General features: G+C 37.0%; 1 protein-coding gene across 2 annotated transcripts in view; it reads left to right on the top strand.

Annotated features, from left to right (window-relative positions):
• The window catches only part of LOC102900191 (zinc finger protein 345), a 138547-nt gene extending 120751 nt beyond the window's left edge, over positions 1-17796 (top strand). Inside the window, exon 11 of one of the 2 annotated variants that reach the window (XM_045045445.1) lies at positions 15522-17796. In XM_045045445.1, the coding sequence (XP_044901380.1) occupies positions 15522-16800 (1279 nt within the window). In that variant the 3' untranslated portion in view covers positions 16801-17796. Of the gene's footprint in view, positions 1-15281 lie in introns of both variants that reach the window. The other variant, XM_045045444.1, reaches the window with a different exon arrangement.
• Positions 17797-18380: the final 584 nt, after the last annotated feature.

Here is an 18380-nt window from a genome sequence, read left to right as displayed (position 1 = left end):
TGTCAGCACAGAGCCTGATGTGGGGCTCGAACCCACAGACTGTGGACAGTGAGATCATGACCTGAGCCGAGGTTGGACGCTTAACTGGCTGAGCCACCCAGGAGCCCCTAAGGATCAAATTTTTTACCAATTAGTCCTCTAACTTTTACATGAAAAATATGGCAAGACTGAATTCAACTATTATCATAAGTCAGCAGCCTGCACAATTTTATGTTTGATTTTCAGCAATATCAGCCCTGTGACTTCAGGAAATGGAGACTCTTTGGATTTGCATGGACGTGCTCTGGTTCTCAAGACTGTGACTTGAACTCAGAGTCAACAGACCCAATCTTGTCAATTTCTCTTTGTAAGCACTGGAATGAACTCACATGAATTCACATTTCACACCACAGCCCTTATAAGTCATCATTACTACAATAAAGGTCAAGATATATGGCTCCCAAGATATATGCTTTAGTCGGCATTTTATCACGATCAACCACAGCTTGATTAATTGTGATCCCACTGCATGCCATGGATTTTTAGCATCCCAAATGCTATCCACAAGGAGCTTTATCTGTAGTCAAGCCCAAAGGATTAGTAAACATTTGGAAAAGGATAGAATAGTTCAGTGCAACAAAGATGTAAGGAATGGCTGAAAGGCATGACCTAACTAATCCCCAAATCCCATCTTTACAGGCCTGTCTCCTGGGACCACTTTAGGTACCAATTCTGTTGCTGTCAGGATCCCATCAAGAGACAGGAAACACATAATAATTTGAACTGGGGAAGTTCAATATGAAGAATTATTAACTAATGAGACTGGAGTAACATAGGATTGTCTAGTAATCTGTAAAGAGAACACTAAAGACCATATGAATAGCATATATAAAAAGCTGCCATCACTTTAATGGTTGAAATGGAGTTCCCAAGGAAGCCCAGGGCTGAAATCCAGACCTTGTTGGAGAGGGCACAGTCGTGGTTCACTAAATGACAGAGTAGTCACAGTGGTATAGGGTTGGGACTAAGGTGAGGCCACTAAGGTATCAGGGTACAAAAGTTAAGGAAGCAGTCACTCTCAGGTATCAGCTCTACACTTTCATGACCCTGAGTAGGAGTGCCTCAAATTTGGCACCCTAGTTGCCTCATTCGTAAGGGGGTACTCGTTCTCAGGGTCATAGAAGTGCAGGGTTGGCACCTGAGTGAGTGTTTGCTTAAATTTTGTGTTCTAGATACCTCGTTTGCCTCTCTAAGGTCCTATCCCTGCTTTGATGCTGCACTAGCAGCACTTGTTGGAAGTACCTCCTCTGGAATTTGCTGGGAATCTGCCCTCTAGGGTAGGGTGTGGAGTCTTACCAGGAGCGTGTGCTACAAAACTGCCAAAGAAAACTGCTGGCTAATGGATGTTATTGGCCACCTTGTGCTTTAAGAGCTGGGAGCTAGAGGAGTTGCTTACACTGAGGGAACCAGGTAAAGCCATCCAACTTGCAGGAGCTGGGCACGTGGGCAGCTTCATGTGCTGCATGAGGGCACTGGACAAGCCTGACAGGCAAGCACACCAGAATCTAGAGGGAATAGTCTACCTGCAGTGTCTTTCTAACATCTTTTTCTTTGGGGCGCCTGGGTGGCACAGTCAGTTAAATATCTGACTTTGGCTTAGGTCATGATCTTACGGTTTGTGGGTTCGAGCCCCGCATTGGGCTCTGTGCTGACAGCTCAGAGCCTGGAGCCCACTAAGGATTCTGTGTCTCCCTCTGTCTCTGCCTCTCCTCTCTCTCTGCCTCTCCTCACACTCTGTCTGTCTCTCTCAAAAATAAAAATTAGAAACAAACATCTTTTACTGACAAAGCTTAACATTGTGCTGACAAAGGAAAATATTCAAATAGACCTGATCTGTCTGCATTTACAAAGTAGGCAGTAAAGGATGAATTGGGGATCTGAGAGGCAGTAAGTTGATAACTAGCATATAGTCTTTAAAGAGTTTTAAAGTTAGGGGCACCTGGGTGGCTCAGTCAGTTAAGCGTTCGACTTCAGGTTAGGTCATTATCTCACAGTTTGTGGGTTTGAGCCCCGCATTGGGCTCTGTGCTGACAGGTCAGAGCCTGGAGCCTGCTAAGGATTCTGTGTCTGCCTCTCCCCCACTCATGCTCTGTCTCAAGAATAAATAAACATTAAAAAAATTTAAAGTTAATTTTAACTTATGTATGGTGTGAGATAGAGATATTATCCCTTTGTATATGGATATCTGATTTTTTTAAACAGCTTTTTTTGGAGAATCCATCTTTTGTTCACTGTTGTCGTGCCAGGTTCATAAGTTTCTGTGTATGAGTGTATTCTTGGCTCAGTCTTCTGTGACATAGTTCTCTATTTTATTCTCTGTGCCAATGCTACAGTCAGTATTGTATGATAGTAAATCTTGATATCTGATAGAGCAAGTCCTTCCAACTTATTTTTAAGGAATGCCCCTTAGTCTTCTGTATATAGGTTAGAAAATCATCTTGTAAAGGTCTATGAAAAACTTGTGATTTTGGTTACAATTGCATTAAATACATAGATTACTTAGGAGAATTGGTGGCTTTATAAAATTGATGCTTCCTTTTAATAAGAAATGACATTGTGTATATTTAGGTATTGTTTAATATCTCAGTCCACTTTTATAATTCTGTCCGTATATTATACATTTCTCAGTATTTTGTGTGATGCTATTTATAAATAAAATGTATTTTTTTCTTTCTTCCTTCCTCCCTCCCTCCCTCCCTCCCTCCCTCCCTCCCTCTCTCTCTCTCTCTCTCTCTCTCCCTTTCTTTCTTTCTTTCTTTCTTTCTTTCTTTCTTTCTTTCTTTCTTTCTTTCTTTCTTTCTTTCTTTCTTTCTTTCTTTTTTTCTTCTCTACACCCAACATGGGGCTTCAATTTATGACTCTAAGATCAAGAGTCACACGCCCTGCTGACTGAACCGGTCAGATGCCCTAAATAAACTGTATTTTTCTAATTTTGTTGCTGGTTTGTAGAGATGAAGTTGGCTTTTGTTTTCTGGTTTATTTCTGAGACTTCTGCAAAATCTCTTTCTAAATATAACGTCTGTTAGAGAATCTTTTGCATTGTTTCCTTATAGGCAGTCATAAGATCTGCAAACGTCAGTTTCATTTCTTGTTTTCCAATGCTTTATATATTTTACTTGCTACAAATTTTAAGGACTTGTACTTACTATTTCATCATTTGGCATATTCTTTCCTATATTTTATAGGTACCATTCATCTGTATAAGGAAATTTCCTTCTACTCACAGCCTTTTAAGTTTTTTTTCTTTTTAATAATTGGATGTTGAATTTCATTGAATTATTTTCTGCCTATTAAATTGTGCCTTTTCTTTTTAATATGTTAATGTAGTTAATTATATTAACATATTTTATTTTTTAAGTCTTCTCTAATGTTTATTTTTGAGAGAGAGAGAGAGAGACAGAGTGTGAGCAGGGGAGTGGCAGAGACTGAGAGGGAGACACAGACTCTGAAGGCTTCAGGCTCTGGGCTGTCAGCATAGAGCCTGATGTGGGTCTCGAACTCAGGAACCATGAGATCATGACCTGAGCCAAAGTCAGATGCTTAACCTACTGAGCCACCCAGGCACCCCAATATATTTTCTTTTTTTATGTTAATTTTTTTGAGAGCAAGTGCTAGTGAGTGGGGAGGGACAGAGAGAGAGGGAGAGAAAGAATCCTAAGCATGCTCTGCACTGTCTGTGCAGAGCAGGACTCAGGGCTTAATCTCATGAACTGTGAGATCATGACCTGAGTCGGGCACTCAACTGACTGAGCCACCCAGGTGTCCCTATATTAACATATTTTCTAATATTGGAGGAATCTTATCTTCTTTGACTAAAATAAACTAAAATAAACTTTTTGTTGTATCTGGTTTGCTAGAATTTTGTTTTCAATTTTTGTAAATATGTTCATAAGTTAGATCAGCCTGAAATTATTCTTTTACGTATAGGCATTTTCTTATTTGGCATCATGGCTATATTAGTTTTATCAGACAAATTGGAGAAAGTACAGTTTCTTTTTTAAAATTTAAAGTTTTGTACATTCAGGCATGTATAAAATATATTCTAGGTTTGAATTTAGTAAAGTGTATCCCCTCCCCGGGTCTCCCAAGAGATGAGAAGGCAAATTGATGTATGGAACACTATATTGCCCGTTAGCACCTTCAGTGACACAGTGCTATGTCCAGGAAACCATGAAATATGTCCATGAAGGGTGTCCTTTATATATAACATGACTTTGTCTTGCGAAAATACAAAGGAAAGTAGAGTAAGCTCTAACAATTTTCTAAATACTCACCTTGCCCTTTTTTTTCTTTTCAAATAAAGGATGACTCTTTAGTATATGTTGTAGAAATAGACTGGGTTATGTTGGTTGTGCTTTTCTCTGAAAAGGAAAGATCAAAGAAAAACAAAGCTAAAAAAAATAAGATTAAGTACATCATGATATGATGCTAATTTAAAGTTAGATCAATCTCTGTTCACTGATTCTTGTATGATCAGATGGGATTTGGGGGAAGGATAAGACATTTAAGAGCCTTACAGTCGGAAGAAATGAACATCATTGGTATAACTCTTTCTAAGAATTATATAGATCTAGGAGTGCCTGGCTGGCTCAGCTGGCCAGCAGATGACTCTTGATCTTGGGGTTGTGAGTTCAAGCCCCATGTTGACTGTAGAGATTACTTAAATAAGTAAATAAACTTAAAAAGAGTTATATAGATCTAGGTCTCTGGGACAGAAGCCAACAGTGATGACCCATTACAACTTCAGGCAATGTATTTTTAACTCTAGGGATACAGCACTATTTATAGAGATTAACCTCTTTTAGCTCTTGTTGGTGCTGTTGAAAAGAGGAGTTTAGAGACATCCAAGAAAGATGACTTACCTACAGATGACTTTGTGTGCCTATTTCTCAAATCATGTGTAGATTTTAAATGTTTATTTATTTTGAGAGAGAGAGAGAGGGAGAACCAGTGAGGGAGGGACAGAGAGAGGGAGAGAGAGAATCCCAAGCAGGCTCTGCATTGACAGCAGGGCTTGATCTTGCGAACCATAAGCTCATGACCTGAGCCGAAACCAAGAGTCAGACACTTAACCAACTGAGCCACCTGGGCACCCCTCAAATCATATGTAGATTTTGAACATAAAACAAGAATGTAGCACTCCCTTCCTCAGTACATTGGTATGCTTGTCATATATTGCCACTTATGTATATATTAAATCTTTTTTTAAAGTTGTATCTTAAAAACAATAAAATTTAAAATGAAATTCCAATACAATTATAATAGAGAATCAAAAGCAAAAAAGTAATAGGTGATCTGACAATACACTGAATAGACTGTCTAACAGAACACTCTTTATTATGATTTTGTGGACTTACACAAAATAACCACATAGCATAAGATAAGGATGATTGAAAAATTAAAATACCATTTCTTGAGCTTTATTATGTATAAGGGTCTGTATATAATACCTTAGAAACTGATAATTTCTTGCCAATATTCTAAGATGAGAAAATAGAGTTTTAGTGGGGTAAATAATTTACCCAAGGACGTAAGTGTTAGGAATTGGATTTTAGGACCTGGATTGAAAGCTGGATTTGTCAGACTTCAGAGCTAATGTTCTTAACCAAAATAGTTTGGAGTTAAGTCTACAGGGAAGATATAAAAACATAAAATTAGCCAATGATATCATGGAAAAAGTGGAAGTTTATTCTCACTTAGGGAAAAGAATTTTCTTGAATGTTCTCAAACTCTTCTTTTCAGTTGTACTAAGAAAAGCCAAAAAAGGTTAGTCTCTCTAGATAGTGCTGTACATGTACAATGATTCTTACTTAACACACACACACACACACACACACACACACATGTATTTATAGATAGATGGATAGATAGATAGATAGATAGATAGATAGATAGATAGATGAAGGGGAGGAAGATTAGAATCTCTGGGGAATCAGAACCAATAGGAAATTCATAAAGCTATAATAAGGAATCATTTTAATGCAGTAATGGAGAACGGTAAGCCCCAAGATCTACAGTCCACAAGCTAGAGAACCAGATGAGCTGATGGTGTCGTTCCAGTCCAAAGGCCAGCAAACTTGAGATCTGGGAAGAGCTAATGTTTCAGTTTGATTCTAAATGCAGGAAGAAAACGTATGGCCCAACTAGAAAGCAGTCACGCAGGAGAAATTCCCTTTATTCACTCAGACTTTTGTTTTATTCGGGCCTTCAATTGATTATATGAGGCCCACACACACATTAAGAAGGGCAGTCTGCTATATTCAGTCATTTACTCACAAGTCAGTTTACTTATTTAAATGTTGAACTCATTTGAAACCACCCTCACAGAAGCACTCCACAATATTTGACCAAAAAATATATCTTAAAAATAATAACCCAAGGGCACCTGGATGGCTCAGTCAGTTAAGCATCCGATTTTGGTGCAGGTTATTATCTCATGGTCTGTGAGTTTGAGCCCCACAGTGGGCTCTGTGCTGACAACTCATAGCCTGGAGCCTGCTTCAGATTCTGGTCTCCCTCTCTCTCTTTCTTCCCCTCCCCTGCTTGTGTTCTCTCTCTCTTAAAAATAATTTTTAAAAAAGAGTCTGGTTTTTTGTTTGTCTCTTTTTTCTTTCTTTGTGTTGCTTCTTAAATTACACTTGAGTGAAATCATATGGTATTTATCTTTGACTAACTCACTTAGTGTTACATCCTCTATATCCATCCATGTTGTTGCAAATGGCAAGATTTTTTATAGCTGAGTAATATTCCATTGTATATATATGTACCACATAAGTACACATATACATATAAATAAACTAACTAAATATAAATATGTATATATACATATAAAATACATATAAATATATGTATATATACATATAAATAAACTTTTTATAAGTTTATTTACTTATTTCTGGGAGAGAGAAAGAGCGTGAGTAGAGGAGGGGCAGAGAGAGAGAGAATCCCAAGCAGGCTCTGCATGGTCTGCACAGAGCCCAACTTGGGCCTCAAACTCATGAACCATGAGATCATGACCTGAGCCAAAATCAAGAGTTGGACACTTAACCGATTGAGCCACTCAGATATCCCACCACATTTTCTTTGTACATTCACCTATTGGTGGACATTTGACTTGCTTTCATAATTTGGCTATTATAAATAATGCTGCATTAAACATAGGGGTGCATATATCTTTTCATATTAGTGTTTTCATATTCTTTGGGTAAATACCCACTAGCAGAATTACTGGATCATTGTATTTTTAATTTTGGGGGAGTCTCCATACTGTTTTTCACAGTGTCTGCACCAATTTGTTTTCCTACAAACAGTGCACAAGGGTTCCTTTTTCTCCACATCCTCGTGAACACTTTTTGTTTCTTTGTTGTTGATTTTAGCCATTCTGACAAGTGTGGAGTGATATCTTGTTGTGGTTTTTACTTTTTTTTTTTTTTTTTTTTTTTTTTTTTTTTTTTTTTACTTTTCCCTGCTGATGAGTGATGTTGAGCATCTGTTGGCCATCTGTAAGTCTTCTTTGGAGAAATGTCTCTTCATGGGTTCTGCCCGTTTTTTAAATTGGGTTATTTGTCTTTTGGGTGTTGAGTTATAAAAGTTCTTTATATATTTTGGGTACTAGTCCTTTATTGGATATGTCATTTGAAAATATCTTCTCCCATTCAGTAGGTTGTCTTTTATTTATTTATTTTTTGTTTTTTTTTAATATATGAAATTTATTATCAAATTGGTTTCCATACCACACCCAGTGCTCATCCCAAAAGGTGCCCTCCTCAATACCCATCACCCACCCTCCCCTCCCTCCCACCCCCCATCAACCCTCAGTTTGTTCTCAGTTTTTAAGAGTCTCTTATGCTTTGGCTCTCTCCCACTCTAACCTCTTTTTGTTTATTTTTCCTTCCCCTCCCCCATGGGTTTCTGTTAAGTTTCTCAGGATTCACATAAGAGTGAAACCATCTGGTATCTGTCTTTCTCTATATGGCTTATTTCACTTAGCATCACACTCTCCAGTTCCATCCACGTTGCTACAAAAGGCCATATTTCATTTTTTCTCATTGCCACGTAGTATTCCATTGTGTATATAAACCACAATTTCTTTATCCATTCATCAGTTGATGGACATTTAGGCTCTTTCCATAATTTGGCTATTGTTGAGAGTGAACTGCTATAAACATTGGGGTACAAGTGCCCCTATGCATCAGTACTCCTGTATCCCTTGGATAAATTCCTAGCAGTGCTATTGCTGGGTCATAGGGTAGGTCTATTTTTAATTTTCTGAGGAACCTCCACACTACTTTCCAGAGTGGCTGCACCAATTTGCATTCCCACCAACAGTGCAAGAGGGTTCCTGTTTCTCCACATCCTCTCCAGCATCTATAGTCTCCTGATTTGTTCATTTTGGCCACTCTGACTGGCGTGAGGTGATGTCTGAGTGTGGTTTTGATTTGTATTTCCCTGATAAGGAGCAACGCTGAACATCTTTTCATGTGCCTGTTGGCCATCCGGATGTCTTCTTTAGAGAAGTGTCTATTCATGTTTTCTGCCCATTTCTTCACTGGGTTATTTGTTCTTCGGGTGTGGAGTATGGTGAGCTCTTTATAGATTTTGGATACTAGCCCTTTGTCCGATATGTCATTTGCAAATATCTTTTCCCATTCTGTTGGTTGCCTTTTAGTTTTGTTGGTTGTTTCCTTTGCTGTGCAGAAGCTTTTTATCTTCATAAGGTCCCAGTAATTCACTTTTGCTTTTAATTCCCTTGCCTTTGGGGATGTGTCGAGTAAGAGATTGCTACGGCTGAGGTCAGAGAGGTCTTTTCCTGCTTTCTCCTCTAAGGTTTTGGTTGTCTTTTATTTCTATTGATTGTTTCCTTTGCTGTGCAGAAGCTGTTTATTTTGATGTAGTCCCAATAGTTTATTTTTGCTTTGATTTTCCTTGTCTCAGGAGACATTATGAAAAATGTTGCTATGGCTGATGTCAGAGAAATTACTGCCTGTGCTCTCTTCTAGGATTTTTATGGTTTCAGTTCTCACATTTAGGTCCTTAATTAATTTTGATTTCATTTTTGTGTGTAGTGTAAAGAAGTAGGTCCATTTTCATGAGTTAATTTTTTATGTGAATTGAGATAGAGGATCTGATTTCATTCTTTTGCATATATTTATCCAGTTGTCCTAGCACCATTTGTTAAAGATATTTTTCTTTTCCCCATTGAATGGACTCGTCATCCTTGTTGAAAGGCAATTGGTCATAGAAGTTTAGGTTTATTTCTGGATTCTCAGTTCTATCCAATTGGTCCATAGATCTATCCTTGTGTCAGTGTGCAGTGTTTTGGTTACTGTAGCTTTTTGTTTGTAAGTTTTGAAACTGGGAGGTAGATCTTCATACTCTGTTTTTCTTTTGCAATTTTGTTTGGCTATTCCGGGCCCATTCCATATGAATTTGAAGATTGGCTGTTCATTTCTCCAGAAAGGCCATTGAAATTTTGATAGAGGTTGCATTGAATCTGCAGATTGCTTTGAGGAGTTTTGCTATCTTTTAACACTCCTATGTTTTCCAGTCTGTGCACATGGGATGTTATTCTGTTTTTAACCCCAACTGGTGAACTGCAGTTGAATTGTCACTAACCACCCTGAGTTGGTGTCAGACTCCATAGGTTTTAGCTAAATGTTTACCTCTCCCTACTTTAGACCAACTGGCTACAAATCTTGTTATGGAGAAGGGGTTCCCGTGACCACCCTCGCTGCCAGGTTTAATAATTTACTAGAATGACTCTTGGAATTCAGAAAAGCACTATTCTCAGAATTAAAGTTTTATTATAAATCATAAGGATACAAATCAGGAATAGCCAAATGAAGAGATACATAAGCAAAATCTGGAAGGAACCCAACTATGGTTTCTGTAGAATTTCCTTGTGGAATTAGGGTACATTACCTTTCTGGTTCATCAATGTGTTTATCTGCCAGAAAGTTATATTGAGCTTCAGTGTCCAGGCTTTTTATTGGGGTTCCACTGTGACATGAATGCTTAATTACTGCCTGCATAATTGATCTCTGTCTCTAGCTTCACTCTGCTCTCCCAGAGGTTGGGCTGGCTCAGTCTTTCTGATGACCGCCTCCAATGCTGAAGCTACCTATACAGGCACAACATGAGTTACCTCATTAGCATAAACTCAAGTGTGATCCAATATGAAAGACACTTATATCACTTAGGAAATTCCAAGAGTTTTAGAAACTATGATCTAGAAACGTGGGACAAATACAAGACTAATTCTTTATTAGATAACAGATATCTTCTTATTTATTAGTGGTTCCTTTTCTCTTGGATCTTTTAGCTTAACTTAATTAATGATTTGAAAAAGATCTTTATATTCTGGATACTAGGTTTTTGGTAAAAAAATATTTTATAAATATCTTCTCTCGGGGCACCTGGGTGGCTTAGTTGGTTAAGTGTCTGACTTTGGCTCAGGTCATGATCTCATGGTTTGTGAGTTCAAGCCCCATGTTGAGCTCTGTGCTGACAGCTCAAAGCCTGGAACCTGCTTCAGATTCTGTGTCTCATTCTCTCTCTGCCCCTCCCCCGCTTGTGCTCTGTCTCTCTGTCTCTCAAAAGTAAATAAATGTAAATAAATATCTTCTCTCATTCTAAAGCTCATTACTCTTTATCATGAATTTATTCATAACTGAGGTATGAGTCATGTTTACTTTGCTGTACAACTTTATTTGCTATGTAATGTTGCCTGTTTTGTTGTATGTGGTTGTCCATTTAACTATCACTAATTCATACTCAGTCTTTTAGAAAATAAATTTTTGGGAAATTTGGCATTTCCTGTGTTTAGACAGCCTCCTACAATCCTTTGTTCTTCTCTGCCCACTATTCTACATTTTGCCTACTTTTTGAATTCTGTTCCCCTCTTCTTTGTTCAGTTTTTATTTCTTGGATTTCATGCCTTCCTGTTTCTTGGTTTACTCTAAGAAAACGTGAAATTATCAAAATTGTTTTTTTTATGTAGGTGGCATGTAAAAATGGATAAATGTGTTAAACTTGTGAATTCTAGTATATCTGAAAAGGGCTTTTCAACCAGTATATTTGTTCTTTCACAGGACATCAATTCTACTTGAAATATTTTTCTTTAGAATTTTAAGGTTATGACTTCTGGTTTAGAATATTGTTGAGGGGCGCCTGGGTGGCTCAGTCGGTTGCGCGTCCGACTTCAGCTCAGGTCGCGGTCTCACGGTCCGTGAGTTCCAGCCTTGCGTCGGGCTCTGGGCTGATGGCTCAGAGCCTGGAGCCTGCTTCCGATTCTGTGTCTCCCTCTCTCTCTGCCCCTCCCCCGTTCATGCTCTGTCTCTGCCTCAAAAATAAATAAACGTTAAAATTTTTTTTTTTAAATAGAATATTGTTGAGAACTTCAAAGCCATTTTGATTCCTGCTCTTTTATTGATGCCCTCTTTTTACTCTTTGGAGCCTTTTAAGTTCTTTTCTTTGTTCCTAGTGTCCTGAAACCTAATGTAAAACATATCTTAGTGTGAATCATTTTTATTTTTTATGCTAGGTATCAAGTAAGTCCATTAAATGTGGAGATTCATGTCCTTCAGGTCTGGAAAATTTCTTAAATGCTATTTTCTAAAACAATCTGTAATTTCTGTTTTCTTTGAAAAATTTCTAATATACAGCAAACTTGAAAGAATATTTCAGGGGCGCCTGGGTGGCTCAGTCAGTTAAGCATCCAACTTCGGCTCAGGTCATGATCTCACTATCAGGAGTTCCAGCCCCTTGTCAGGCTCTGTGCTGATAGCGCAGAGTCTGGAGCCTGCTTCAGATTCTGTCTTCCTCTCTCTCTGCCCCTCCCCTGCTCGCTCTTTTTCTCTCTGTCTCTCAAAAATAAACATTAAAAAAATATTAAAAAAAAATTTTTTTTTCAACGTTTATTTATTTTTGGGACAGAGAGAGACAGAGCATGAATGGGGGAGGGGCAGAGAGAGAGGGAGACACAGAATCGGAAACAGGATCCAGGCTCTGAGCCATCAGCCCAGAGCCCGACGCGGGGCTCGAACTCACGGACCGCGAGATGGTGACCTGGCTGAAGTCGGACGCTTAACCGACTGTGCCACCCAGGCGCCCCTAAAAAAATATTTTTTAAAAGGAAGAATATTTTAGTGTACCCTATGTAGTCATCACCTAAAATCACCAATTGTTATCATTTTGCCACATTTGCTTTGTCTTTCTAAACACACAACACACACACACACACGCACACACTTTTTTCCCCCTGAATCATTTGAATACAGGTTGGGAACATCTGGACACTTTACCCTTAATACTTTTAGTATGTATCTTCTAAGTATAAGGACATTTTCCAAACAATAACAATGACATAACAAATCTATGAAAATTTACATAAACTCATTAATATCACCTCAAACATTTCATGTTCAATTATTTCCAGGGGTTCCCCAAAGTGTTTTTTGTTTTTTTAGCTGATGTAATTTTGTTTTTTTGTTCACTTATTTGGTTGCTTGTTTGCAATCCAATCAAGATTCATGCATTATTTTTGTTGTTGAGTCTCTTTAGTCTCTTTTTTTCCACATTAAAAAAAAAATTTTTTTTATTATATGAAACTTATTGTCAAATTAGTTTCCATAAAACAGTCAGTGCTCATCCCAAAAGACACCCTCTTCAATGCTTTAGTCTCTTTAATCTAGAACAGGCTCTCATTTTTTTTGTTTTGTTTTGTTTTAATAGGACACTGAGTGTTTTAGAGAATTCAGGACAGTTTTCTTATAGGTTGTCTCAACAACCTCCATTTCTCTGATGGCTTTCTTCTTTAGAGATGGCAATCTCCTTTAGATTTGGCAAGCATGCTGTGTAGGTGATAAGACAGTGTACGTTTTATTGCATTACATTGGTGAAGCACATAATGTCAGGTTGTTGCACTATTGGTGATAGCCAGGTTTTATAACTAAAGGTTAGAAGTGGTGAATACTAAATCTTCCCAGTACAAAGGTATATTTTTCCCTTTATAATTAGTAAATAATCTGTAGAGTGATATTGTGAAACCAGTAAATACTCTTTTTCTCAACAACCATTCACTTTCTAGTTTTAGAATTTACTGAGGATCCTAGCCTTTTGCAGGATAAATCATCCTTTTCCTTACTTTTTGGGTTAGGTTTTATCATTTTTTGGTTTGTTAAGCTAGTCTTAATTTGTCTTCATGCTTTCTTACTTCAAAAGTTTTTGTTGCTGCTACCTCCTCTTTACTTGTCTTTGACCTTGTGGGTTTGGTCCTTTTTTTAAAAAAAATCCATTTCATTCATTCCAGTGAGTCTGTTAAAAGGGCAGGAAAAACTGCATGCGATCCACTTGTTCTCTTTGAGAGAAAAGTGTATTCTCTTTCTAGAGAAATCTTGTTTTTAGAAGTTTATTTTCAAACTAACTTATTTTGAATTTTGAAACTAACTTACTACATTAGGCATTCACTAAATGTACTTTGCTCTTTTTGTATGTGCCAGGGTTCAAGTTGATTAAAGTAACAGACATTGGTTATCCTTCCTTCCTGAAGTTTGGCTCTACTGTAGCAGACGGACATTAAGCAAACATTCAAATATGAAATTTGTAATTGTAGGAGACAAATGTGTAATCACCCATTACCAAACAAAACACAAAGAATGGAAGAAAACAAAGTGTTTCGTGAGATAATGGTGAGACGTGCATAGTTAAGATTGAATATTCAGAAAAGATTTTTATTAGGATATGCCACTTAGCAGAGACCTGAACAATGGCCAGGAGCTTGTAAGGCCAAAAGAGGTGGCAGTGGAGACGGTGGTATGGATGGTTATTTAGGGCAGATGAAATCATGGCATGTGTGTTTGGTGGGGGTGGCGTGGGGGGGGGGTGGGTTAATGTTTAGTGCATTTGAAGAACGGAGAAGACCAATGTAGCTGTAGTTTATTGCTAAAAGGAAATAGGTAGCAAGTTGAAGAGGCATGCAGGAGGCAGGTTGCTAAGGAATTGTTGAGACCAAGTTAAGGACTGTGGTTCTTTTCCTAAGAACAGTGTGAAGCATTTTGAACATGAAAGTGCCAGGCTGAATATCACTCTGGCTGTTAGGGGTGGAAAACTAGCAAGGCAGACAGCTAGATAAAATGCTACTTTTGTGTCCAAATAAAAGATAATTTTGGCCTGGATCATCTATTGACAGTAGAGAGGGAAAGAACAATTTCAAGACATACTTAGGCCAACCTCAAACAAGATTGCTGTATGAGTGTTATAGGAAGAGAATGGAGCTCAGATGTTTTCACCTTTTGGGGCTTGACATATTTGCTCAGGGACTTAATTGGTATCTTAAATCCATTCATTTTCCTAGTTTCTTTTCTGGCATAGAAGTCTTACAAAATAATAGCTACTAAACACTGTGCAGTTACTTTATACAACTACATATATACATTATGTGTGATTTCAGAATTATTCAATAATCATTGGAGCTGGGGTTCCGAATACTTATCTGCATCTTTGAAATCTGCCAATAGTACCACATTACCTCTGTCTGCTATTCCTTTCTCAGATTTTAAAACTAGATTCTCAATTACAGTAGCTTTTGCTGTATCCCCTTTTTTGCTCTCCCAAGCTTAGCTTCATAGACTTCCTACACAAACATGGATTTTATCAAATGACATAAATAAGCCACATTCTAACCACAATAGATTCTTCCTTCTTCATTGTTCATTTATCACATTAATCTTTCATCAGGATACTGCTGTATCTGAAGTAACATTCTTTTATTTCCTTCAGATTCTATGCAATTTATGTTTGTTACCTGACTATTTATCCTAGATTTTTTTCTAGGTGTAGTTAGTGCTCCAAACAACCCTAAGAAATGGGTTGATTGGTAATTACCCACATTTTAAAATGTATATGATGCTAGATTTATTCTCTTACAAAATTGGGGTAGAGCCTAGACATCTTTATATTTATCAAGGTCCCATGTTTGAAGGTTTTTTTTTTTATTTAGATCACTATAGGAACAACTGACTAATCTATTTTCCTAAATATCTCTTTACCTTCCAGTGTGACTTCTCATTCTTTTTACTTTCCTTATCTGTTTGTCAAGTTGCCCCATCATATTTGAGAACTGTATAAACTACTCACTTTTTATGAAAATTAGTTTCGGTTAAGTCTTTTCATTTCTATTATAAAAGTTTTTTTCCTCCCAGAACACAAAAAAAGTGAATGTTTGCTTTTATATTTTCTTTCAGACTGTGAATCAAGGTTGAGACCAAGAAATTATTTCTGAAAAAGGATATTAATGGAGTAGAATCATCCTGATGAGAGATAATGGAAAGACTTTTAAAAAACAGCATTGAGTGTTCAAGTTTCAGAGGTGATTGGGAATGTAAAAGCCAGTTTGAGAGAAAACAGGAATCTCAGGAAGGACATTTCAGTCAAATGATATTTACTTCTGAAGACATGCCCACTTTCAATAACCAGCATCAGAGAATACATACTGATGAGAAACTCCTTGAATGTAAGGAATGTGGGAAGGATTTTAGTTTTGTATCAGTCCTTATTCGACATCAGCGAATTCATACTGGTGAGAAACCTTATGAATGTAAAGAATGTGGCAAGGCCTTTGGTAGTGGTGCAAACCTTGCTTACCATCAAAGAATTCATACTGGTGAGAAACCTTATGAATGTAGTGAATGTGGAAAGGCCTTTGGTAGTGGCTCAAACCTTACCCATCATCAGAGAATTCATACTGGTGAGAAACCATATGAATGTAAAGAATGCGGGAAAGCCTTTAGTTTTGGATCAGGCCTAATTCGACATCAGATAATTCACAGTGGTGAAAAGCCCTATGAGTGTAAGGAATGTGGGAAGTCCTTTAGTTTTGAATCGGCCCTTACTCGGCATCACAGAATTCACACAGGTGAGAAACCTTATGAATGTAAGGATTGTGGAAAGGCCTTTGGCAGTGGTTCAAACCTTACTCAACATCGAAGGATTCATACTGGTGAGAAACCTTATGAATGTAAAGCATGTGGAATGGCCTTTAGTAGTGGTTCAGCCCTTACTCGGCATCAGAGAATTCATACTGGTGAAAAACCGTATATATGTAATGAATGTGGGAAGGCTTTTAGTTTTGGATCAGCCCTTACTCGACATCAAAGAATTCACACTGGTGAGAAGCCTTATGTATGTAAGGAATGTGGGAAGGCTTTTAATAGTGGCTCAGATCTCACTCAACATCAAAGAATTCACACTGGTGAGAAACCCTATGAGTGTAAGGAATGTGAGAAGGCCTTTAGAAGTGGTTCAAAACTTATTCAGCATCAAAGAATGCACACTGGTGAGAAGCCCTATGAGTGTAAGGAATGTGGGAAAGCCTTTAGTAGTGGTTCAGACCTTACTCAACATCAGAGAATTCATACTGGTGAGAAACCTTATGAATGTAAAGAATGTGGCAAGGCCTTTGGTAGTGGCTCAAAACTTATCCAACACCAGCTAATTCACACTGGTGAAAAACCCTATGAATGTAAAGAATGTGGAAAGTCCTTCAGTAGTGGTTCAGCTCTTAATCGGCACCAGAGAATACACACTGGTGAAAAACCTTATGAATGTGAGAAATGTGGGAAGAATTTTGGTACAGGCTCAAGCCTTACTCAACATCAGAAAATTCATACTGGTGAGAAACTTTATGAATGTAAGGAATGTGGAAAGGCTTTTGGGAGAGGTTCAGAGATTCAGCAACATAAAAAATGTCATACTGGTGAGTAGTAGATCTGTGAATTGGAAACTCTATAAGTTAGAATTATGTGGTTAAGGAAGGACACAGGACAGAAAAGAAAATTCATACTGGTGAGAGTCACTACAAATGTAATTAAGGTACAAATGCCTTACTTATGCTTTACCACTTAGTCTGAAAGAATTTATACAGAAAAAGAAAAACCACTCTGAAGATCTCTGTCTATATTCATTCTTTCGTTACTTTTGGAAAATTCATACTTGTGAATATTAAAAATTAAAAAAACCACTTATTGTATTTTGCCTTTATTTTAAACATTGAAAAATTCACTTGGGGGCTAATCCTGCTACCTTTGTTTTTTTTTTATGTTCTTAATTTTTTGTGCATTATACAGAATTACTAATCCATCTCAAAATTATTTTAAATTATTTATTGAGGGTCTAAATTTAGCCTTCTTCCTGTTTCTCATTTGAATGCCATTTATTTAATAACTATATTTTTGTATTTTTTATTGCCTGTTTGATGGTAAGTTATATTTTTATACATATAAAGCATGGATATCGGGTCAGTCTTTGTTTCTAAATTTGCATATCTGTGTTTGTATCTGTGTTCCATTTTGTTCGTGTTAAGTTACTGTTACTTTTAAGTATCCTTTAATATCTTGTGGATCTGTATCTTTTGTTTTGGAAGATTGCTTTATTTTCCTTTTATAAAGTTTATACTTCTCTTTTTGCAAAATATTTTTTCTCTATATTAATGTAGATATGAACAAAATAGATAGTTATCTGTAATCATACCAGTCATAGACAATCTTTATCAAACTTTTGGAGCAAACTCTTTAAAACTACATATCATTGTTTTTGACAGAAAGTGTGATTGTGCTATACTATAACCAGCCTTTAATATTTGTTGTAAATATATTGGTTACTTTTATTGGCTTCAAAGTATTCACCTGTCTTTATCAAACCCCTATTTTGTCAAATATTGAAAATTTTACCATTATAAAGAGTTATCTTGATGGCCCCTTTTGAATGTGTCTGCTTTGTTTTTTATTCATTTCAGAGAAAATGTGTGGGATCTCTTCTACTTTTAAAGATTTATACATTATAAAGCTCTGCTTCCTTTTGGCCAACATTCTTGACCCAGTTATTTCCTAAATGTTAACCGACTTATTCTTCCAGGTCATTTTATATGCATATATAATGTGCTTTTGGTAATGTGGGCATAATTCGTTCACTTCAGAGGCTTGTTATGTGGATTCTACAATTGTGCTTATCACATAATAAAACTTGCATAGTATTAGCCTTCGTCATTATTATCTTTCAATTTTGTTTTTTTTAGGGAAAAGTTTTTAGCTAGTATCCTTGTCTTATTCAACATCAAAGACATCATAATGGGAAAAAAAAAGATATTCATGTAAATGAATATAAGAAAATTTTGACTAACATCTGTTTCTTATAGAACAGGGATAATTCATCTTGATAAAGAAAAATATGAGATTGTAATGTGTGAGAAGGCAAAATTCATACTGAGGTAAAAATAAAGAGGGTAGCTCCTTCATAGAAATTTGAACTTTGAGTAATGACCTCAGCATAATGACAGCATAAGATGC

This window comes from Felis catus, chromosome E2 (assembly GCF_018350175.1).
Source record: "Felis catus isolate Fca126 chromosome E2, F.catus_Fca126_mat1.0, whole genome shotgun sequence".
NCBI classification, from domain to species: Eukaryota; Metazoa; Chordata; class Mammalia; order Carnivora; family Felidae; genus Felis; species Felis catus.
The sequence above is the reverse complement of the archived record's forward strand: the minus strand, read 5'-3'. Positions and strand labels throughout refer to the sequence as shown.